Genomic DNA, 24,915 nt, shown 5'->3' with positions numbered 1-24,915 from the left:
CCACCTTGTACAGGAGGCCTGTAAAACAGGTTTGACTTGAAGTGACCATTTGAACTTCATAAAGTAGTTTAATCACACTGAAAAACTCGTTTCTTTTAATTAAAAATGCATACATAATCTGCTTCCCTGATCCCTGATATTACAACTTGTTCTTCCTTGTCTGTTTTTAGGGGATGTTTTGTTTGTTCTCAAACACTGGATATGCTGGGTCAGTGAACTGTTAGTCCAGGAAGCAGAGCTGAGAAGACGAATGCAGAAGACCTCATTATGATGGCAAGCAGGAATGCAACACTTTCCCAAAAGTCTCTCATCTAGGGAAGCATGCACATACTGTACTGCAAGAAAGCAACATTTCAGACTGTTTAACAGTGACTATAACCTGATCTGGCTTCCTCGGTGGTGCCTGCTGAAAAAGACTTTTCTTCTCCAACTTTAAAGCAGGCCACAAGACTATCCTCAGCAGGATTTAAGATCTTCGCAGACACTTCACCAGCCCCTACACACACAACAAGATGATTGACCTAAGCTTTCTAACAGAGGAGGAACAAGAGGCAATAATGAAGGTGCTACAACGGGATGCAGAACTTAAAAGAGTTGAAGAAGAGAGAGTCAGGTAAGGGGTGTAGCACCCTGGGTTGTCCTGGGAAGACCTACACAGTTCATATACTGAGTTACTCCTGAGTAGATTAAAACAATTGTTGCTCAGGGTCCCGTATCCCACAGTATATGAGGTCTGGAGATTTTATACTGTGGACCAGATTTGGCATAGTCTCTGGGTTAAAAGCCTCTAGTACACAAATTATTCAGTACTGACCAAAACTGTTTCAGACCCATATGATTCCCTAAGGGGCCAAGAACAGCTGGGACACATCTGTCTGGGTACATATCTGCCTTTGTTGCCTCTGAAGATGATTAAGTTTGCAAGTGTCAAAACCACTGCAGACTGAACTAATGCGTAATAAGGAGAGGGACTTGACTGAAAAGGGGCAGCAGCACCTAAAATAAACAAAACAGTATGGTTGTAGTCAGCAATATGTCTGAATGCTGAAGCTACACCTCAAATATATTGGAGCTGCAGTCCAGAAGAGGTACCAACACTGCCCCACTGCCAAGTGAATTCCTTGCAATCCATTGCTAAAGCAGGAAATTTCTCTTCATTTTCTTTGTGGTGTCCCAGAGGGAGCAATCTTTTGTTATTCTAGAGCATGGAGCATTTTGTGTGCTGAAAGGCTTTCCTGGAGCTACTGTTAGGGTCACTGCCATGACTAGAAATGCTTGCATGGAAAGCAGTGTTGCCCAGATGGCTTTGAGAAAGGGATCTACACAGGCATAAATAGCAGTGAAATAGTTACTTCAGCTGATATAGCTGCCTATTCAAGAGTGAGGACTTTAGTAGCCAGCGTTTTTTCTTCCAGTGTGAAGCAAATTATCCATTACAAGGTACACAAAACAATAAGTGGGCAAATAATGAAAAAGGGAGCCTGAGGTGCTGAAAACTCAAAGTGCTACAAAACCAAAAAATGTTTGTAGGTCTCAGTGAAGGTAGGATTTTCTCTCACAGATTTGGTAAATCTAAGATTGCTTCTCATCATGGTCTTCTTCATTAAGTCATCTATTTCCAATGTAAATGTTTTGAAAATATTCCAAACATGATGCATCTCAGATGCTTCTTTTCTGGTGAGAAAAGGATTTTTTTTGACAAATACCCTCTGTGTAGGCATTCCCTATAACCTGCAAAGGAAATGGCAGCCTGGCACTTGCTCTAAGAGCAGCATTCATTTTGCTGAGCATGCTTGTGCAGCCATGAGGATGTTTGATCAGCATGTGGTCATTTTGTAGAGTTATAAAGGGTAAATAGCTGCTCCTTGTTAAAAAAGTTTCTCCTCTTAAGGCATTTGCTTCACTGAAGGCTGAAGGAAAAATCATTACAGGCAACGTTCCCAATTTCCCCCCTGCCCCGTCCCCCCCATCTTAATGCAACCTGAGGAGATGTTTTCAGCACATACTTTTGTCTTCTGCTTCGAAAAGCAGTGAACTGACTTTCATGTAACAGAATTGGGATTTTATTTACTGTAGGTAGGAAAACACTTGGAACATTACATCAGTGCCTGGTCTCAAAGTGTTCAGGCAAAGTAATTGTGGATGAGAGTTTGGAAACAGCATTTGGAGAAAGTAACCCTTCTTGGAATAAAAATTCAAGAAAGCCACTCAGTAGTGGTCTGAAAGGACTGTCAACAAGTATTTTTGTCCATGTAGCTTCACTTTTGCAGTTTGTAATTCTAGTTCAAGAGGGTGTGGTGGAAAATGCAAGAGACTGCAGGTTGTAGCAGCCTGTAATCAGCACATTTGTTTCTACAATAAAATGTCTCTTCTGGTTTCTGAATATTATAATTTGTGAGAAGCTGGAAGCTTACATATGCAATGGACTTTTCTGCTTAGTTGTGGCACATGGAGCTTGCTTTTTATATCTTATAATTCAAGTAGTGTTTTAATGTATATCTCCAGCCAAAGAGATGCAGTTATTTTAGTTTGGATTCTCCAGCCTGGCACACCTGGAAGATTCCAAGAGCTGGGATCAATCCATGTCATCATACAAACATCACACACTGACAAAGTGTTGTTTGTATGTGTATATAATGGAAGTATTTTAATGTGAATTTTTTTCTTCTCTAGAAGAAATTCTGAGGTTTGAAGGGTACTCTAATAATCTGTGCCATGTTCCTGGAGCGTGGACAAACTGGTAACATGACAAAATCCTCTTTGAGCAGTCTCCTAGTGGAATTTTACAAGTCACCTGATAGAGTCCCTTCCCTGCTAACAGTTCCCAGTATTGCTAATCTGTAGCAAAACTGTGCTGATTTGGCTGGCCTGCAGCCTCCTTAAGGCTTGGCTGGCCTGCAGCCTCCCAAGTCTGCTTAGTTCTCGGTTTGTTGAGTGCTGTAATAGGTGTTTGCCGTACTCTGCAGCTCCTCTTGTGTAGGGCTGAATCAAGATGATAGATTTAGAACAGCACTGCTTTGTGAACAGCATACCTGCTTCCTCTTTTACCTCTGCTGAGGTTTGTCTCAAAGGAGAGGGAATATTGATATTTTCTTGTCATTGCCAAAAGGATGATGAAGGAAAGTCAGACAACAAGCAGGTGTCATGTAAGGAAAGCAAAATACATTGCATCCTTCTTTATTCCTAGTGCAAGAGGATGCCTCTCTTTGCTTCATTGCTCCAGAAGCTCCTGCCAGTCACTGAATATCAGTGTTGCTGGGGAATGGGGAAAAGGCAGAAAATGAAACAGTCAAGTGACAGCTTGTCAAGACTGGAAGCTGTTTTTCAGCATATTACAGACTTATTTATTTTGTTGTTGTCGTCTTCATTCCTGTCCATGAATCTCTGATATGCCTTGCTCCAGCATTGGCCAAGTGACTGGGCTAAGTACAGAACTGAATTTCCTGGCAATAACTTCAGCATAGCCACTATCTCCTTTTACAGATGTATACTGCTGAATTACCATAATGTTGAGCCCTTTCTGGAGACAGTAACGTGAGCAGAAATACATCTGTTTGTGAAGCTGTGGAGTGTGGTTGGGTGACTCTTCTGTGGTGGAGTGTCTGGCCCCTGGCACCAGCATGTCTGAGGCAGAAAGTTGTTGTGGTTGCCTTTGTGACAGGGATCTCTGCTGTGGCTATCAGCAGAACCTCCTGGCAGTGCTCTTGTGGGCTATGCTTGGGATTGTTTGATCCTTGTGTAAACTGAAGGAGGTTAATGATAGGGGAAATTCTGATGGCGAGTTGTTTGTGTGGTGGGTGGTGCCTACAGTGTGCCAAACCCCTCTGATACATACATTGGTATGGGGTTGCAAAAAGAGACAAAGCTTCAGGGGTCTGAATCTGCTGGGAGTGTGTGGCTGTTGAAACCCTACTGTAAATGCTTTTTTGATTCTGGTCAGCTTTGACAGATGTCTTCTTCAGTTACTTTTCAAACCAGTGTTCCTTTTATTGTAGCCTGTTAGAAGGAAGGTGACTTTCTGTGTTGTAGGATATATTTAAGGTATTAAGGTGAGCTTAATATTGGTATTGGGGGAACCAGACTTACTACTAGAGTGTGAAAATGTCATTCAATGACTGTCACCAAATAGATTCTTAAAAATCTTCATAAAAATTTTCTGTTAGATGTAACAGTTTTGAAGATGGGCTTAACAGAAGAAAGGCTCTTGGCAGAGATGATTTTGAACATCTGTGTTCATTGAAGTTTAAAGGGCTGGCTGATGACTGACCTGATGTCAAAGCTAACCTTCTTATTTCTGAAAAGAATTACCCATTTTTCCTACTCTTCCTCCAATTATTTCTTCCAAATGTTCTAGAAATTTTCAAAATGTGTCCTCAGTACCCACTCAAATGACTGTGGTAGCTTGGTAGTGTCTGTATCGTTAGGTAATGAAGCACTAATTATAACCTCAGAGTTTTGAAGAATCACTTTTTGTCATTGTCATACAATACCTAGGAACTCTTTCTAAAGCTGAACTCTGCAGAAATGTTCCTTTTAGGGGTTCTCTGCTCCTTTTTTAATGAAATCCTTTCTGTATCATTTCCACTACTTCATGATAGAAGTTTGTATACCTGTAAATGGAAAAATAACGTGGAAGGGATGTGGCTTACAGGTAAGGTGAGAGCGCAGTATGTTTGTATGTGCTTTGCATTCTGTCCTGACCAGTGAACTGTAAGGTGCACCTTTCCAGGGGGAAAAGGATAAGCTGATGTCTTCTTGATGAATTCTTCCTAGTTTATCATGGAATGTAAGTTTCCAAGGACAGTGACTGCTTAGGAAATAGAACTATTTTATTGTAGTGCAGGATGTACATTTAATAATATATCTTTTTAAAAAAAGCCAGCTAACAAGAATGTCAGTGGGTTTGATGGGGAGGTTGGTCTTAGCCCACCTTGTAAAGTGCCAGTGAAATACTTAATCTGATGAGATAACTGGCAGTAAGGAAGAGACCTTGCAGGTCTTGGTAGTAGATATGGCATTATCATATTATGGGGAGAGGCTGAGGGAGCTGGGGTTGTTTAACCTGGAGAAGAGGAGGCTCAGAGGTGACCTCATCACTGTCTAGAACTACCTGAAGGAAGTTCTAGCCAGGTGGGGGTAGGTCTCTTCTCCCAGGCACTCAGCAATAGGACAAGGGGGCACGGGCTCAAGCTCTGGCAGGGGAAATTTAAGTTGGATATCTGAAAAAAATTCTTTCCAGAGAGAGTAATCAGGCATTGGAATGGCCTGCCCAGAGAGGTGGTGGATTCACCATCCCTCGAGATTTTTAAATGCAAATTGGATGTGGCGCTGAGTGCCATGATCTGGTAAATGGACTAGAGTTGGACCAAGGGTTGGACTCAATGGTCTTGGAGGTCTTTTCCAACCCAATCGATTCTGTGATTCTATTCTATATACCAGGAAATGGGCTGATTTATTCATAGTGTTGATTGCTTAATTTATCTACCAGTAGCACATAGATTATTTGACTGGATGATGCTTTTTCGGGACTGCTAGTGAAGCAGAGTAGACAGAGCTTATTTTGTATGGTAGGAGAGTGTGCTTATAGGAAAAAGTGGATTCTAATAAGGCTTTTAAACCTCTAAATTGAGTACTCCCTCAGTAACCATGGTTTTCCCTACAGTACAAAAACTGCCTCGGTAAGATCTATCATATTTGCAACTGAGCCTGCAATCTGAGTCTTAATTTGGATGCCTAGTAGATCTTTGATCACCAAGGGAAAACATAAAGACAACTTGGTTAGCCTTTCTCTTAACTGGGGAGCTGGCACAGAATCAACTGTTGACTTCTAATCCTGTTGTGGTGTGCTGGAAGACATGGAAGCTGTGGAAAACCATGTCTGCTGTCTGATTTCTCCACAGTTCCTTTCAAAGTAAACTGCAATCTAAATCTAATTCCTAGCAGTGAAACAGGCCAACACAGTGCAAGCAGTTTGATGTTACTTCTAAGGCCTGCTTGTAGCAAAGCTTGAGAATTCAACTAGTGTTGTAAAAGTTCCCATTTGTTCCAAAAACATCTGCTGAGGTTACAGGTCTATGATACATTGGTGAACACAGGTGGCTTAAAAGGTTTTTCACATCCCAAGACCTAGAACTAATTTTCTTTCTGTAATGGAAACATGTTTCTATACTTGTGGCTGGGGAATGCCTGGGAAGAGCTTTAATACTTACATTGCTCTTAGTTGCTCAAAAGATGGGACTGAGAGGTTAAATAATTCTCTTGAAGATGTAAGTAACCCAAGCTAACTTCGAGGTGAGAAGGCAAAAGTTGTTTACAAGTCAGCTGCTGTGAGCATGTGTCAGTTTTTACCATACATGCCCTATCAGGGAGAAGGTAATTTGTAAAGGAAGCGCTGTGTAAATTGAGAACAGATTTATACCTTTGCTAGCAAGTACAATTACCTCCCAAGCTCTAGAAGGCCTGTTGAGCTGGTGGAATTAAGTTGCAGTAACTTTCATAGGCAGCAAGCAGCGGTGGGAGCAAGGTGCTTGACATTCGCTTCCACTCAAAATGACAGCTGCATTGACCATGGGTGACTTTTAGTGAGTCTAGAGCTATGCAGATCCATGCCTCGGTCTTTTTGTGTTCTGTTAGTCACAGACCTGAGGGTCCAACAAGCAGGTAAGCAGGCTGAGACACCTGAGACGCCTGTGATCCTGCCCACTTCTACAGTGGAGCTGAGCCTGGTCTGGTCTGATCTGACTGGGAAAGGTCTCTGATCACACCAGAGTTTCAGTGGCTCAATACAAAGGCGAAAGGGGTGGGCAGCATCTGGGGTGAAAGGGTTGAATCAAACAGGGAGAGGGCATTAAATACTTGTCCTGTGACTTAATACCTTCCCACCAGAGAACCTCCCTTGGCACATGTTGTCATACTGCCCAGAAGCACTGGCTGTGGTCAGAGCTCTGCTGCCCTGCAGGGTGTACAAATAGCTGAAAAGCCAGTCCCTAGCCCTAAGGGACATCTGTTCTGAAAAGACAAATGGGAAAGAAGGTGAAAGGGAGAAGCAGTCATCCATGTAAAAAGTTCTTGCCTTCCATATTTCCACTATCCCTGCTGGCTATATTCATAAACTGAGCAAAGAGGAGTTGTCTCATACCTGAGCAATTTATTGGCTTGAGGACAGGGAAGCTACTGTGTGTTCCTGCTCTAACTAAGAAGACCTGCAGCATAAGAGAAGTGCATATTTTAGCTCTTAGAGAAGCACAGAGTTATAAGTGAGAGGGAGGAACAAACTTTAAATAGCCCAGTAATTATATGGACTGTTGAATCTTGGCATTAAAACTGCCAGTGGTGACATCAACTCTTGGCAGCCTCAACTGTGTGTAGTTGAATTGAGGCAGTTGTTTACACACCGGGTGGGACTGACTTTTGACAGTACATTCAAAAAGAAGTCTAAGTTCAAATTCTAATTTAGCTGATGCATTCACATTAGGCTTTTTATTTCTGACAATACAAATATGGAGTAGATGAGTGGCAAGTGAGGATTGTCTGTCTTAGTGTAAGAGACTGGCTATGTCATTTCTCTGCTCTGTGTGTGTATGTTTGTCATTATTTGACAGTCCAACCTGTGACATATAATAGAAGGATTGTCATCATGGTTGCACTAGGAGTTCTGTCCCCTAAACTGACAAGGACATAAAACAACCTTTCAAATTGCACATGGCAACTTTTTATTTTGTGTAGGCATGCTTCATAAAAGCCTGAAATCAAATTATTAAAAATTTGCCTCCAAGTATTTAAAATGTCTGCAGTTCACATGATGGATATATGTAGATTAATAAATAGCGCAAACTTATTTTGTTGTTTTTTCCATGGGATGATGTGTTCCTTTGTAACTCATTGTTTTCATATAAGGATTTGTGTAACTTATGGAAAAAATGGCATCATGCTTCTAGTGCACATTTGGAGTGTGTGTGTAAAAGCAGTGCCATATAAAAACCCTGAAGAGGCATCTCATGAGCCCCAAAATAGCCATGCTCTTAATTTTGGTACAGACTCCTTATGGTGTTCTACTAGCTTGTCTCAATTTTAATCTTGGAAAACTAGCCTTAGAAGGCAGAAGTCAAGATGTGCAGTTACTGGAGACTTCTCCAGAGCTGTCTCTGCTTGAGTATTTATCAAAGCAAAGCTTTTTTTATTTAAAGAGTTACCCTCAGAGCATCAGTTGAAGTAACAAGGCTGAGGCTTCTCCTCTACATCTCAATGTCGTCCTTCATATATAAATAAGGAGAGTAACAGGTAAGAAGATGGAAATAGCACGCTGAGACATCATTTAGAAAATCAACAAACAAAACACAACACAGCTGTCCAAAAACAAACAAACAAATCTGACTTTCATTCTGTTCACATAGGTAAGTGGATTGTGTATGTGTATCTCATTTATTCATTTTTCTCCTCCTCAGGCATTTACCAGAAAAAGTCAAAGATGATGTTCAGCTAAAGAATATGAGTGGGCAGTGGTTCTATGAAGCAAAGTCAAAGAGGCACAGGGATAAGATACATGGAGCAGACATTATTAGGGCTTCCATGCGCAGGAAGCCTGCCACTATTGGTAAGCACTTGGCTTGTATTTTATTTTGAAAAGGCTGGTTCTTACTTAGTTTACCTCAGACACTTATCTGTGAAATACAAGAAGCTTACTGATATCTCGGCAAGCAGAAAGTGATGTGTAAAGAGACTTTCTGTGTAATTTACAGTTTAAGCTTTCTTCTTCCCAAATGCTGCACATTAGAGTGGTCACTGCTAACAGAAGGGACTGGCTTTTGTTTACATGTAGGATTAAAAGCTCTCTGTGTTCCTAGAATCATTCTCATATCCATTTCTGAGGCCTTGTGAGCCACTCAGGAACATGCAAAGCATCAGAGATTCAGGAAATTGCTCTTTAACATGAATTTCCAAGATTTTGGGTGCTTAGTTTGAGACCTTGGATGCTTAACAGTAGGCACCACAAGCTAGAGATAGTGGTTATAACTCACTGCAATGTATGTGCTGGAAGCTCTGGCAGCCAGAAGTGGCATCCTGTGTCCACATGGACTTTAAATGCACCCAGCATGCCCACACCATGATGGGTGCCCTGGTCACCACGACCTTCATCCCTCGGAAAGAGAGTGAGGAGTCTATATGCACCAAAACATATATATTATACAGGATTTTTTGACCACCATTATAAATCTCTCAGCATCTCACTTTTTAATCTAAAGAGTCCTGATCTATTTTAACGTTCTTTATACAGAAAGTGATTTTTTTTTTATTGAGTAGATGACTTTCATTCCTTCCTAATCTCCTCTAGTTCTACTAAGCCCTTCTGATTTGGAAGAACAAGGCTTACATTATTCTTAACAGATTGTGCTGATATTTGTATTATTTGGTTTTATAAATTCTATTGAGGGATTTTGCTGCATGCTGGTGAAGCAAGTAAGATACTTCTCTCAATACTGTGGCTGGAGTATAGCTTAATGCTTTCTATAGATTTTGTAACTACAAATTAGCCTTATTTTCAGAGATGAGTTTCAATAATGACAGTTTAGTCAGTTCGAAGTTATTGCTTTGAGTTTTCAAGTTAACAAGAGAAGGCCTGAAACAGAAAAGAATGAAAAAAAATGTACATGGTTAGTGAGATTGTTTGTGGGTTTAACTGGTTTTGGACTTGAAAGTTATGAAAATCAGCTGTGAAATTCTAGCTTAATTTCATGATAACTTGTAGCTTAAAGGAAAGTACTTAAATCCATATTATTTTAAAGGAAGGTTAACTAATCCCAATCCTATTATTTAAACAAAGGTGTATATTGGCACATTCAGAACTATGTGCAACTGCTTGTTTTTTTATGACTCATGAGATGGCAAGATATTTTTGCTTGCAGTTATAGATAGTAAAAGTGAGAATAAAAATCTTGCTTACTTTTGCACACTAAGAAGCTGTTCTCTTCTAAATAGTTGGAGAAGTACAAAAAGCAGTAGAGGAAATAATATAATATTTTTACTCCTAAAGGGGTTATCGGAATAGGATTCTGTCCCACCCTCCAAAGAAATGCAAATGTATTTGCATTTGCTGAATGAGGTGGGGTTTTTTGTTTGGATGTTTTTTTAATGCTTACATTTTAACTTCTTGTGGTAATTCTGTCCATAAAAGATTAATCTCCTGCTTAAGTGAGTTACGACCAACTTGCAGTTTACTGCTGCAGGAAGGGAATAGTTGACTTGACTAACTGAACTTCAGCATATTTATAATTTTTCATGTTTTATTATTTTTTGTTTTCTCAGGACACTGAGGCTGAATTTTTTATATTTATCTAACTGCAAGAATTACAGGATCACTCTTTACCATGGTCGTTGTAGAAAACTTCTCCATTTAGAATCACTCAAAGGTCTAAACCAGATATATCTGTAGTAGTAGAGTGAAGTATTCAAAACAGCATTTGAGTATTCTAGTGGCACTAAAACAATTGTTCTTCAGAAGGCACAAGATCTGCTTCTGAAAACAATTCAAATATAGACTTTAGAAACAGCTGTACGACTAAATGCAAATACTTGTACCTGCTTCTTAAGAAATCCTGTATGAACATATGGGAAACAACAATATTCTTGTTTCATGTTTTAGCCGAAGTGAGTCAGAACAAAACAAGCAAAGCAAAGAGCAGCTGGGTGAGCAATGTTAATAAAGAAGTCTTTGTGCCACCAGATCTACACGGCACTGTGGAACATCCAGAAGAAGAACAACAACTGAAAACTAGTTCAAGGTAAGCTGCCTGTTTAATTGCTCTTGGCATATATATATCTGGACTAGTGAAACTTGTGAGCTGTAAGTTCCATCCAAAATATTGTACTTATCTGTTATTTCAAAGATCATCAAACGTTCCCTCAGAATTGTCCAAGAAATCTCTGCAGGTAAAAGATGCATAGTCATGCATTGTTAATTGTTCTACATTCAAATGCAGAACAATCTTCAGCTTTCCTCAGAAAAAGTTGTCAGTGAAGTATAGAATGGTCCCACAGAATCACAGAATATGCCAAGTTGGAAAGCACCCACAAGGATCATCAAGTCCAACTCCTGGCCCTGCACAGAACTATCCCCAAGAGTCACATTGTGGGCCTGAGAGTATTGTTCCAATGCTCCTTAAACTCTTGGTGCTGTGACAAGACATGTTCTTATGTCACAATTTAGTTTGGTTCCTTGAAGTGAGTCCAGGATTTCCTAGTTAGCATGACTGGCCACAATCAGTCCTCTCCAATTAGTAAGAGGGGAACGATAACCTCTGCAGCTCTTCATTCAGTCCCTTAATGAGACAAGACTATTGATTCAACCTGAATTTTGAACTTGGATGTTGACATTATTGAGGTTATAAAGGAACTATAAGATCATCAAGTTCAAGCATTAGCCCAGCGCTTCCAAGTCCACTGCTAAACCATATGCCCAAGTGCCACATCCACACATGCTTTCAACACTTCATATCACAGGAGGAATCAGAGACTAAGAAATTGTTGTTTAGAATCTTCCAGATTTTTGGATAAATAGTGTAAGACCTCTGAGACTTCTTAAGACGACCAAATATATTTCAGGTGGAAGGAACTAGAATCTTGCAGAAAATTAGTCAGATTCTATTAAGAAAATAAATGTCTTTCTGGAATGGAGAAAGCTTCCTTTCAGAGCAGTCAGTTTGGATATGCCTGAATTACTATAGTTTTCAAGAGTCCTGGATTACTATAGTTTTCAAGAGTCCTGAATGGTGAGTAGTTTCTGAACTATAAAGCATTCTGTATGAAAACACTCTATTTTAAGTCTGTAAACATCCCAAGCAGCTTTAATTTGCTTTGAAATATCTTAAGTTGATATCTGAGACAGACATGTCTTCTCTTTGAAACACCTACATGTAATTCATTGGTTGTGTGAAAAACTTTGAAAAAGCCTGCATTTGAGAAAATGCTGAAAAAGCTAGGGTGGTAGCAGTGGAAAGTGAAAGGTCTTTAAGTGGCCAGATTCCTCTTCACCACCGAGGAAACAAGAACCAGAGTGTCACCCAAATAATTATTGTTGGTGCTTTTAATGAAGAGAGTGATGTGAAGGCCAGAGTTACTTCTTGGGTTGATTGTTTTGCTTCTGGTTGTGCCATTGATCAGTTCTGTAACCTTTCTTTTTCTTGTCTGTCTTTTAAGTCCTTCTCTACATGTCATCTGTCTTTTCTTTGCAGTAAGACTTGTCTCCTACTATGCACTTGTACAGTACGTAGTAGCAACTGAATCTTTCACTTCTATGGACTGCAAACTGGGCATGCATATTCACAATTAATGGCACCAAAGGTTGGTGTAAGCCTTAACAACTCTGGCTTGTGTTACTCATCTTTCTTATCCTTTATCACTGTCAGTGAACTTAGAGGTGTTTGTCCTGACCATATTGTGCTGAGAAAGGTCAAATAAACTGCTTTGTTATAGACATCCCCAAAAATGAAATTGTACAGTAAGGATGATAAAGGTTGCTTATCACAAGAAAGAGCTCTGTTTTCCCTCCCAACTCAAGCTGACTGATAATGCTGACAGAATTAATTGTTACTAAGTGTGGCTTTTACCTTCAGGAGGTTACTGTGAAGTTATTTCTTTATGAAAGCACAAGACATGCCAATGTTTAATATATGTTTTAGAATATTTTGCGTGTCATCTTGCACATCAAGAAAAGATGATGATACTTTAAAAGAAGTACAGCCTTATAATGCTATTTTTATCATTACAATTCTCCACAAACTGTGTATGATTGATAAGGTATAATAGATTACATAAATTGCTAGGGCAGCCACTTCAAAAATACATAACATAACAAGGTTTAAGAATATGTAGACAATTTTTTGAAACATGACCAACTTGATAATAGTCTTCAACTTGAGGAGATTTGATTACTTATTTTAGGTCACACCCATGTAAAGCTAGATAATTAGTGTCCAGAACTCTGTCCTGCCTTTTGCTCCTAATTGCACCAGAAGTTAATCAGCCTGCGTGCTTTGTTCGTGTGTGCTCCTACTTTCAGTAGCTCAAGATCATCTCTCTAAATCAAGCTTACACAGTCCAGTGATTTATGAGGCAGTTGGAAGTGGATCTTGGGAAGAGATCTATCATACGTGGGCTGGATGCTTACTTACATTTACTTTGCATAAATACTTAATTAGATGCCTTGGATCATTTGCTTCTAAAATGTCAAAAGCTGAAACAAGTAAATGTGGCAGGACTGTGCAATTCATTGCTTATGATTTCTGTGTGGGCTAAATTCACTATGACTGAAGTTAGTCTACCCAACATCGCATGTGAGAAATTGCAAGAGGAGCCATATATCTTTAAAATATCCTTCCCTTCTGTTCTCTTGATACTGGACTTTGAAAGAAACTGGTCTGGCATGGCTGTGGGCCTGTCCCTAATGGCAGCAGGAATTGAGGGGAAACACAATGGTGGGAAAGCAATAACTCCAGTAGTTGGGGTGGGAAGGGAAAGTCCACAAATGTAATTTGGCTCTACAGATAGTGGAGCTGCAAGGGATTAATTGGCTCTTTCTCATACGTGCAATAATTTTAACATAGCTAGAACTAAGAAGATGAAATGGAGCATCATTCTGGTTCTCGGAATTGCATAAAGGGAGTTCACAGCTTCTAGTGTCCAAATCCTACCTGTGGTTCAAGCGCTTGGACTTTTAAAACATTTTAAAGTGCTGCTTTAAGGATAAGTTTGTGGGGAACTTGGGGGTTTATGTTTTTGGTGGGTTTTTTTGTTTGCTTGGGGTTTTTTTGTTTTGTTTGTTTTTGTGAGTTTTTTGTGGTTTATTTTTCAGTCTTGTTTTCCCTCTAAGAGTGTGCTTTCAGGCCAGAACTGGCTTGCAGGTTTTGCATAAACTATATAGCTGCTAACCTGAGTGTGGGTCCTAGAATTCTGCAAGGTGAAAATTTGCACAAAAGTCTTGACTTCTAAAATCTATGCATTGGCAATGCCCGCAAGTCTGCAACCCCTTTCTCCAGCTTTGCTCCTGCCTTTGCCTTGTTGCCTCTTGGTTTCTGTCCAGTCTCTGTGGGGTTTGGGCCTTCATTGTGCTTCTTGGTGCTTTGTTTTGCTGAATTGAAGTGTGGGATTTTTTTTTAATCTGGGTGTATTTATCAGTTTGGCCTCATACACTCTTAGATTAAGTTTGTGAATGCAGCATGTCTTGGAACTGTTTGTTCAGTTTTCTCATCTGCATTTGTTGTGGGTAAACTCATTTTCAGACCCTTTGTTGTGAAACTTAGTTTTAGGATCCTGGGTGTCATTTTTTTCCTCTACTTTGTTTTATTTAGAGCAGGATTTTCAGTATGTAGTGCTAAGTTAACAACTCTTTAGTTGTTCTATGGTAAGTCTGCAGTAGAATTTCATTAGATTGTGGGATTGTGTGTGTTTAATGAAACAAAGTTGCCTCCTTACCTTTAAAAACTGGATTAAAGAATGTCTTGCTGGTTTCTTGTGGTCCAGGGTACATGACAGTGTATTCCTTGTTTAAAATGAGTGAAGGGTTGAAGTATTCATGACCTAGACCTTAAAAAGAGAGTCATGTTTGCCCTGCTTGGTAGTAGATAGTACAGATAAGACAGAAAGTGCAGGAGCACACAGGTGCTCTTAAAAACAAAAACACAAGCTCAAGTGCTTGATAAAAGCAAAAACGCAAACTCCAGATTCTGTAGTTTGTTTTTATATATATGTGTGTATATATATATATATGTATGTATAAAAATAAGGTATTTAGAACTAAGGTTAAAAACCATAATATGGAAAGATATTTTTGATAAGAAATTAGAAGTTATAACACTTAGCTCTTTAAGAACTGGAACATAATTTTTTTCTTATTTAGGTTCAGCAAAGAATAAAAGAACAATAGTAATCTGTTAGTAATATGGTGTGTGCATATAAGAGGCCACTACAATTACTGTTGAAATGTAAGAAGAGTTTATTGTTCGCCTGAGAAAGTTTTCATTACAAGCCCAGCTTATACCTGAAGTCTATCACTACGAATGGCAATGTATTTCTTAAAGGTGGTGTTGAACCAAAGTAGAAAGGAAAATATAGGAAGTTTATAGTTCAGATTACAACTGGTATTTTTCTGCTAGCCTTATGTTCTCACTGCTCGTTACTGTAATCTTATATTCTCCATCATGATGTTTTTCCTTTTGTAAAATGGAAGTGAGTCACTTCTCAGACAACACTTAGCAGTCCAGAGGTGTGCTGGTTTAAAGGCGAACCAGCAGGGGAAATGAACTCACCACGAGAGAGATTAAAAGTCAGAGCTAAAATTTATTAATAATATTACAACAAATACACTGACACAAAAGGGAAATTGCTTTCAACTCACAAAAACGCAGCAGTACAACCCAGTGTCCTGGGGCACAAACCCAATGGGGTTTGTTTGCCCTTGTGCTGAGACCCCTGTGGTTCCCCCAAGTCCAGAGCAAAAGGAAATGAAAAACCTGTTGGTGCAGGCGAGGGCTGTGGTCTGGGCGAGAGCGGTGATCTCCTCCTGTCAAGGTCCTACTGCTGCTCTGGATCTGACGAGAAGTCCCTGAGGTCTTCTTACCCACCACTTATGTACCCTCAGGGAGCTCTCAGTCCCTCCCCCTGGGCAGGGACTCACACAATGGGTGATTAACTCTGGGAGCCAGGGGGTATTGTTGAACTGTTGATGGCCCATTAGCAGCTCCGCCCCCTCAGGCTGGGTGTGAAGGTGATAATGGCTCCCTGGGCAGCTGCTGCTAATGGCCCATTGACCTTGGGGAATGAATAGAGGGGGTAGAATACACAGCTTTGATCACCCCACACAATGATAGCTGGTCCCACCTGCTGAACTAGGACAAGAGGCAAATAGCTTTTCAAGGGTGGCTGCCAGACTGGAGAAGATGGAAAAGTTGTTTCTCCATTCAGGGGGCCAGACTGTTACCAGTTACCTGACTAGAGAGATCTTTGTTCATGCAACTTGATACAACTGGAACTTGATGAGATCTGGATGCTGTTTCTCTTGCTGAGATACCTTGTGGCTCTGCTGCTTACCACTTGAAAGTCTTTTCACCCATAATAAAGATCATTGGTCAAAGAAATATTCTGTATTGAAAACTCTTGGTACATTGATTTTGGAAAAACCATAGGATTTGGTTTCCTTCCCGGTTTGATGTTGTATTTCCTATCTGGAGAATAGAAATTTTTCTGCCTTGTTCTGTTCCCCCATCTCCAAAATCACAAGCATGAATGTTGGTTAATGTCAGCATTTTCTATATCAAATTAAGATGCTGAATGTAGTTGTTTTATGAAGACCATTTTTAAATCCATGTCTAACTTTAATCCTCAGAATCCAAATGCATGTTATTATCTGAAATGTTTAGATAAACTCAAATCATAACAATCTGATTAGGAAAAAGACCCTTGCATCATTCTGCAAATAGATGAAATATTTCTTGATATAATGTCCCCTTTGGCTGTTTTAATTTTACCATGTCTGGGTTATACTTAGAATCACAAGGAATAACTTAATTCACTTATGCTATCCAACTACAAACTTTATAGATCTTAATTGGAACAAGCTGTACCTCTGAGTGGATGTGTTGTCATCTGTGACATGCTACATCTGTGCTGTAGTGGTGATGAGGTTGCTCTGTTTTTTCTGATTTGCACACTTTGCAAAACTACTTTTTAAAATTGTATTTTGGCACTTCCCTCCACTTTGATTTCAGTCCTAGAAGTGCAAATGTAGGACAAGGATAGAGATGGGAATAGTTTGAAGAGTAGCTATATTTACATAAAACTTGCTCAAAATTCCAAAATATATTAAAAATATGGTTTCTGTCATTCCAAGTAGAAGTTGGATTGAATTCTTTAACAAGAAATTTTTGTAAGGAAATAAAGCAGCAAGAGTATCACCCTTTCCATAGGAAGGAGAAGTTTTACTTTTAAATCTGATGACAACAAACTAAATAGGAAACTTCAGGTGCCAAGAAGTTTGAGTATGTGTAAATGAATCTTTGTTTTGTTTTTTCAAAAGGGGTTAAAGTAATGTCCCTTCCATTTGCTGAAGTAGTTATATACTTTTTCTTTGCAGTTCTAAAGCAATAACCTCTGTGTTAGACAACCCAGAGGAAAGACCTGTGAAGGCAGCAGTCTCATCAGTGAAGGTATGACTGATATTGAATATCGCAGAAGTTAACTTCTACATTTTGTGTGGGTATTTGCTTCAGTGGTAAAGATAATTAAAGGTTTGAGGAGGAAAGAAAATAATTAAAAAAAAAGGACTTGTTTGGGTTTTTTTTTGTTTTGGAGGGAAGTAATGAAAGCCACTGAAAGCTCAGCACCAAAGTGCTGCTACATTTATAATTGATGGCTGTTCTTGACATTGTTTCCAGCCTCTTCAGCTACTGAAAAGGATTGTCCTGCTGTGTTCTGATATCACAGAATTAGAGATAAAATTATTTAACTTGTAGCAACTTGGCATTTTCAAGTGTCTGTAAGTGGTGGCTTATCTGTGTTGCTGGTGACTCAAAAAAGAATAAGATGAGGCTATCACTGGCATTTCTAATAGTTCCTGGTTCATACTGTTTAGGTTTTATGTTGTGTATCAAATTTAAGAGGCAAGCTTTCAGACTGTTTTCTGACAGGCTAATGAGGCAGTCGTGGCACTTGTGTTTATTTAGTGAAGAGTGTACTGATGTAACAATTTGACTACAATTATAATGTTTGTTCCTATTTTAGCAAAGGAGAAATCCATTTAATTCCATTGCATCAGATGATAACTTGAACAGTGGGGAACCAGAAAACAGACCAGCCACTGTAGCTCAGCTATCAGAGAAGGGTAAATATATTTATCTAGCATAAGACTGTGACTTTTTTGTTGGTTTGTATGGAAATTATTTTTATTTTCATTGCTTCTTTTTGAAAGGTATCCAAGTCTGGTTTTTGCCTTAACTACTTGGAGTTATCAACAACTTTCAAACTTTATCTAAAACATGTGAATATACTCAGGAAATGGCTGTTTACATGAGTAAATGTGTTTTGTTTCCTTTCTTTTACACACAGTTCCAGTCAGTACTAAGAACTCCATCTGAGAGACTGTTTCTCCAGAATTGCTTTTAAGTGGACAGCAAAATTTCCTTGCATTTGGCATAGCTGTCTTTATGACCTTCCAGTCATTGCTATTAGCTCAACAGAAGCAGCCTAGTTCTGTTTGATCTTTGTTTTTAATTTGTTTTAATCCTGTTTATTTTCAAATCCTCCCTTTCCAGCAGTATTGTCCGCAAGCAAGTTGCTGAGGGATGATTTATCACAATACAGGCATTTGAAATCGTAATTTACAGTCATATGTGGAAATTACTTTCCCTTCTCTGTTGTGAAACTTGGAAACAGGAAAAAGGAAGACTTGCTCAGTAGTAATAAAAAGACCTTTATCTCCCTGCCAGGAGATTATTTCTGCATTTCACCTTGTTTCATATAACTGTAGAATAGCCTGTTTCCATTCTCGTAGGTTGCTGTTTATGTTCTGACCCTGAAGAGCTGAATGTGTACTCAAAAGCTGCCTGCCCTTCCCTGCAAACTTTGTCCCTTGCAGGAATACTGCTGATGATAACTTTGCTGTGCTCTCTGTCTTTGGAATCATTAAATAGTTAACATTTCTAGAATAAGAAATAACTGCAGGATTTTAAATTGTTGAAAGTTTCTATTACATACAAATCAAAGTAAAAAATTGATTTAACACATAAAAATTTCTGCCTGTGTTTTTACTGCAGTTATCTTTAATAAATCAGTATAATTACTGCATTCTAGATCTGCCCTGTCATACCTTTCCATTTATGCAGATGAAAGTCTTGTCAACTCATGTCTTTTTCTTTATATATGTCTTACAGAAATTTTCTCACTCTCAGAAGAGAGCCCACCTAAATCAAACTTACAAAATGATGAAACAGAGAAACATAAGAAGCCTTCTGTAGAACTTCCTGATGAATCACAGAAAGGATTAGTTAAGCGTCCCGTCCCAAAAGCTAGAAAATTAATTCACAAAGCAACAGATCCTGTATCACAAAGAGAAGACTTTGTTCCAAAACCACCCAAACAGACTGAGAGGATTAATGGCACCAGTACCCCACCCCGGGGCATTCTGAAGCGCAGTTCAAGTTCAAGTTCCACTGACTCAGAAGTTCGTGTTAGTCAGATGTTAGATGTTCAGAAAAAGAATGGTCTTTCTACTGCAACTATTTTTGAAGGAGATGCTGAGAAGAATTCTCTTGTAGAAGAAGCGGAAGACTGCACACAAATTGCAATGGAAAAACTAAAACAAGTGAGGTTTTCATCTAGCATAAGTAAAGGAAGACACCTGCAAAGCCCAGAGATAGACCATGGTAAAGAAAGAGGAGAGCTTGATTTGTTAGAATCCAAGAAAAAGAAGAGTAGTGGAAATGAAGCTATTCGATCAGATTCTTTTGAGAATAAGCGAATTTCTGCTGTAAAGCCTTTGGGAACCTATTCATCAGCTTTACAAATTAAAACAATAGATGGCTTACAAGAAGACACATCTGCATCCGGCCCTTGTGACACTCATAGGTCAGTCTTCCTGGTTAATGAAAGCTTGCAGACAAAGACATTTACTCCTAAGAAACTTGAAACTCCACAGAAGACTTCCAGCAATATCCTGCCAAATAGCTATAACGAACGGAGTGTTGATGAGGCACGTGAAAATGAATCCAACCAGATCTTGAGCCATGAGTCAAAGTCACACAAAAACTTTACTGGTAAGAGACTAATAGGATGAAGAATAGTGTGCAACATATAGGATATATTCTTTAGTTTTTGGCTACTTATACCTAATGATTAATAACTAGGAAACAAAAGGTGTAGGAATGTGCTACAAACTGCAGAACTAATTCCCAAATCAGTTTTTTGTAATGTTATGCTGCAACATAGTCAATATTTGTAGCAGATCTTCTATTGGTAATCTTATCAGAGCCTCTATAGGCACCTTTATCATGAATGATGAAGGTGAAATGATGACAACATTTGGATGAACATCCCTTTCTAAGGCCTGTTACATGTATCTGCACAAGAACTGAAGATTTTAGTGTATTGCTGTCAGTTGTCCTCGGGAGTAATTCAGTTATGATTTGGGGATGTGCTCATGGTACTAAACACAAATGTGCTGGGTTGTTGTCCTCTCTCTGTGTGTGATGCTCAGCCCCACTTGAAGGTAGGCATTTCACTTAGAATGGGATTATGTCATTTTATCTGCTCCCACCCTCAAAAGTAGTGATTCCAGTAGGATATCTCATAGTAGAAATTTATTTTTCACTCTGTTGCCCATGGTATGTTTCTTTCCAAAAACACAAGGACAGAGAACTCTTTTCTTCACTACTGGTTTAAAACAAAAATCGAAGAAATTCTAGGTAGACTAAAGGTTTTGAGAGTCACTGTCTGATTCATAACTCTGACAAGTTTGTTTACATTGTAGATGAACATCAACTTTCTGCTAAGACAGAAGCACTTGTGCTGTCAAATACCAATTCTACAAATGATCAACAAGGTAAGCCTGATCTTGTTGAGGAGAAAGATGCTAAAACTACTTTCAAGCCTGACAAATATGCTGATGAACTCATGAAAGTGGCTGATGAATCTGTATCAAAAGTTTTAGACTGGTTTAAAAGAAGTTCTGATACTGAAGATGGGGAACAAGCTTCAACTGGATTCCAAGGCAGGGAGACCAAAGAGGAACTGGACTTTTCAACTGCAGCTGAAAACAGTTCAACTGCAGTTCTTCCTACAGAACACAGTGGGCCTAGCATGCATGAAAAAGCAAGAGTTACAGAAGAGTTACCATTTGGAAAGATTAAGCAACAGAACAGTATTTCATCTACATCATTTACTCCAGAAGAAATACAGCTGATAAAGGAGAGAATGAAGCCCAATGAAGGGGAAGTGAATAAGGAGAAAAATGACAAATCACTAACTGAATTTGATTGTACAGGAGTTGAAGAAATTAAAAAACAAAATCAAATATCAAGTGCCTTGGAACATCAAGAACACAAGCTACAACCTAAGAAATATGAAATGGAGAAGGCAATACGAGAAAAAAGAAGAATAAGGGAGATCAGAGCATTCTGGGAAAGGGAAAAAACTATACCCAGTCATGGAGAGAAAGAAGTTATTATCAATACCAGCGCATCAGGTGGCCGTGCATTGAAAGGTCTTGGAGAAAGTGTCAAACCAGAACCAACTGCAGCATACCTACCTAATGAACTACATGATCAGAGCAAGAATACATTAAGAAGTCCTCAATTAAGTTCTGCAAGCCACAATTCAAGAAATAAACATCAAAACTCTTTTGAGTTTGGACCAGGCCATGCAGTTAAAAACCCAGAGGGAACACTTCCATCTGAGAAAGTCCACGAATATACAGAATTGACAAAAGCCAGTAACTTGCAGACCAGAGTTGGTGTCACTTCAGCCTTCCCAAAAAGCAAAGACAAAGATGAGAAGGAAACACTTAAAGGAAAAGTTGCTGCTTGTTCCCAACAGAAACCCAGCTTTCAAGTTTTTTCTTTAAAAGAAAAAATGACTGAGAAGTCCAAGAATCAAATTTCAGATCCTTCCCGGTTCCAGAGTTTGAGAAACTTCTGGGATACTGGAGTTAAATTCCAGAGTAGAATTGACGGGGAAGATGTTTCTTTGCCAAATAACATTAGTTCAATAACCTGTGAAAGTAAATCAAAGGAAGATATAACAGGTGGAAATAATGTGAGCAAGCAAGAGTTAATTCAACAACAAACCCAAACATGTAAGAGAGAAAACCCACAGAAACTAGGTTCTCTAGTAGGCACAAAGTCTCTAGAGTCTCCTACCCTGGGAGGTCTGAATGTGACACACACAAAAAATACAGAGTCTGTCCAGCTGGACAGAAAACCAGTTCTCTCAAAATCCCAGGAAAAGATGAGTCTTCTGGGGCAACAAGCTAAAGAATGTACAGAAAAAAGTATTGCTTCATCAAAAGATCATCATGTTTCCTTGCAGTTGCTCCAAACACCTGGTGATAAAAATGCCTTGAAGAAGACAGCAGTAGGTGGTACTCTATCTATAGAAGAGGTGGAGAACAAGGCTACTCCATTGGATATCAGTTTCTCTAAGGAGGAAGTTTCAGAGACTGTGGAGAAAGTTGTTCTACCTAAAGGTGAGCTTGGTTTATTTAAATCAGGTCTCAGGAAATTAGAAAAGGAAGCCTCTGAGATGTCATGTAGCTTAAAAGAAAATGTTTTGGAAGGGACAACTTTTCACTCAAATCAGTGCAAGGTCTTTGACAGAACAGTAGAAGAGAGCCATGATATTTCTCCTGCTGATCAAAAAGAAGAAATGGGCAAAAGCACAGGAAAAATGAATGTGCCATCAACAGATGAGCATGAGAACAAAAAGAGCCTCAGAAAACTGTTTAGGGAATTTGATCCTTTGTGTCTACAGCATCAGGCAGCAGACAAGGATGGTACTCTAGAGAGCTCTGGTTTGCAGAACCTGGTCAGAGAAACCTTTGTATCTCAACCTGCTGAATATAGAAGGGTGGGAATGAGAGCATATGATGACATGAATAGTATATCACAAACTAATTGCAGTGTAGAATCAACATGCCAAGAGGCTACTGGTCAGCCCGAAGAGGTCCATGAGACAACAGAAAAGTCTGTTGCCCCATCCAGAGTTAGTGGCTTGAGTTCTGTCTTAGAGAAGCTGCTGATGGAAACCACTGAAACATCACCTCCTAAACCAAACCATGCTGACAGCACAGTATGTAGCACTGCTGAGGTGGAAGTTAAAAGCATAATATATGAGCAGGATGGGGAGGGGACGCAGGAAATCAGTGAGACCATAGAAAAGGCAGTTGCCCCACGTAATGTCAGTGGCTTGAGTTCTGCCTTAGAGAAGCTGCTGAAGGAGGCCTCTGAAACATCACCTCCTAAACCAAAACGTACTGAGAGCCCAGTACAGAGAACTGCTGAGGTGCAAGCTAAAAGCATGACTTCTGATGAGGAGGTGCTGCAGGAAATCCATGAGATGGTAGAAAAGTCTGTTGCCCCATCCAAGGAGAGTGGCCTGAGTCCTGCTTTGGGAAAGCTGCTGAAGGAGGTCTCTGAAACACCACCTCCTAAACCAAAACGTACTGAGAGCCCAGTACAGAGAACTGCTGAGGCGCAAGCTAAAAGCATGACTTCTGATGAGGAGGTGCTGCAGGAAATCCATGAGATGGTAGAAAAGTCTGTTGCCCCATCCAAGGAGAGTGGCCTGAGTCCTGCTTTGGGAAAGCTGCTGAAGGAGGTCTCTGAAACACCACCTCCTAAGCCAAAACGTGTTAGCAGCACAGCAGGGGGGACTGCAGAGATGGAAGCTAAGAGCACAACCTATGTGTATGATGGAGAGCTGCTAAAGGAAATGGGTGAGACCACAGAAAGATCTGCACTGTCCAAGGCTGAATATAGAAAGTTTGATATTAATTTTCAGAAGCTACCAAAAGAGGTCTTTGAAACACCAGCTTCTATGCTAGAGAATATGGATAAGAAAATGCAGGGTAAAATAGAGACTAGTCTAAGTGTGCATGTTCCACATCAAGAAGATAGAGATCCTCAAGAAATACAAGAAATAGTAGAAAAAACTTCTGTTTCAAATATTGTAAAATTCAGTGAATTCAGTTGTTCTTTAGCAAAACTTGTTCAAGAAGCATCTACAGTTTCATCTCCAATATCCAAAGAATTATGTAAGCAAGAAAAGTTTGGAGATCATATATTTCCCTCAGAAAAAGAGACTCTATCCACAAGCAGGTCCTTGGAGGCATCTGAACAGGATTCAGAACTTCAAGCACTGTTGAATTTCAGAAGAGCAAGCACACCACTCAAGGATGACAGCAATTCCCCCCAGCCAAAAGAAACTCAGCTTTACCTAATGTCTCAGCTTGAAGACAATGATGAAGAGGAAGGGGACAGTTTAAATTTGGGATCCAATTTTTCGGATGAAAACTCCGATTCCCACTCTGGAACCGGAAGTTCAACTCGTGAGCTGTTTGATTTTTAGAATTTATGGTGCTGAGTTGTTAAACACAGATACAATATTTTTTTGATAGCCAACTTGAAATATGTTGACAGAAAGTATGTGTGCTACTTACTTCTTAATTGAATGGTGTGGGTATTTGTTTGGTAAGGATGGGAAGAACTAATTAAGTCCTCTAATTGGAAAGTGTTTGATAGACATGTACTACATTTGGATAAACCTTTTTAGTAAGAGGAGTTTAGCAACATGAATCAATTCAGTCTTTGTGATTTATCCTTTTCTTCCTCTCTCATGGCATCGCCTTTTAATTTATTAATTTGTAACAACCAATCTAGTAATTCTTTTAAATACACTGGATTAAAATAGGAAAAAAATATCAGTGACTGTCTGAGTACATTCTTTAGTTTGACCAACTAGTCTTCAAAGATAAACCCTTCCCAATGGAACGGCTAGATATCAGGACAATAGCAATACTTCATGCTATTTCATTTAGCATTGCTGCCCATTGCACTGGAAAGTAAATAAAGAGATCTGTTTACTGGGATTCATGTTATTTGGGTGAATGGTAGCGCTAGTCAATGTATTGTCTGTGATAGTCAACAAAGAGCTTAAGATGGAGGAGATAACTTCACCTTTTTAGTCTCATACTGAGAGACTGAGAGTGTTTTCTTCATCTGGAGAATCGGGGAAATGTGTGAAGTTCCCAGGGCCTGCCAACTTACACTTGAGTCTGTTTTGAAAGTGAGGCTCCAAAGGAAGTCAGTGAAAACTCAAGGCAAATGAGGAAAAATCAAATATAATTTGTTTTCACCCATAATTACAGACAGAATGCTG

General features: G+C 39.4%; 1 protein-coding gene across 6 annotated transcripts in view; it reads left to right on the top strand.

Moving 5' to 3' along the window:
• Positions 1 to 24,915, top strand: part of SYTL2 (synaptotagmin like 2) — a 51,353-nt gene that overhangs the window by 13,170 nt on the left and 13,268 nt on the right. For 3 of the 6 annotated variants that reach the window (XM_071556649.1, XM_071556668.1, XM_071556640.1), the window contains exons 2-8: positions 171 to 613; positions 8,445 to 8,593; positions 10,640 to 10,778; positions 17,123 to 17,195; positions 17,770 to 17,869; positions 18,918 to 19,799; positions 20,513 to 22,225. In XM_071556649.1, coding sequence (XP_071412750.1) covers positions 513 to 613; positions 8,445 to 8,593; positions 10,640 to 10,778; positions 17,123 to 17,195; positions 17,770 to 17,869; positions 18,918 to 19,799; positions 20,513 to 22,225 — 3,157 coding nt within the window. In that variant the 5' untranslated portion in view covers positions 171 to 512. The other 3 variants (XM_071556658.1, XM_071556686.1, XM_071556677.1) reach the window with 3 other exon arrangements.

This window comes from Pithys albifrons, chromosome 1, assembly GCF_047495875.1.
Source record: "Pithys albifrons albifrons isolate INPA30051 chromosome 1, PitAlb_v1, whole genome shotgun sequence".
Taxonomy (NCBI): Eukaryota; Metazoa; Chordata; class Aves; order Passeriformes; family Thamnophilidae; genus Pithys; species Pithys albifrons.
The sequence above is the reverse complement of the archived record's forward strand: the minus strand, read 5'-3'. Positions and strand labels throughout refer to the sequence as shown.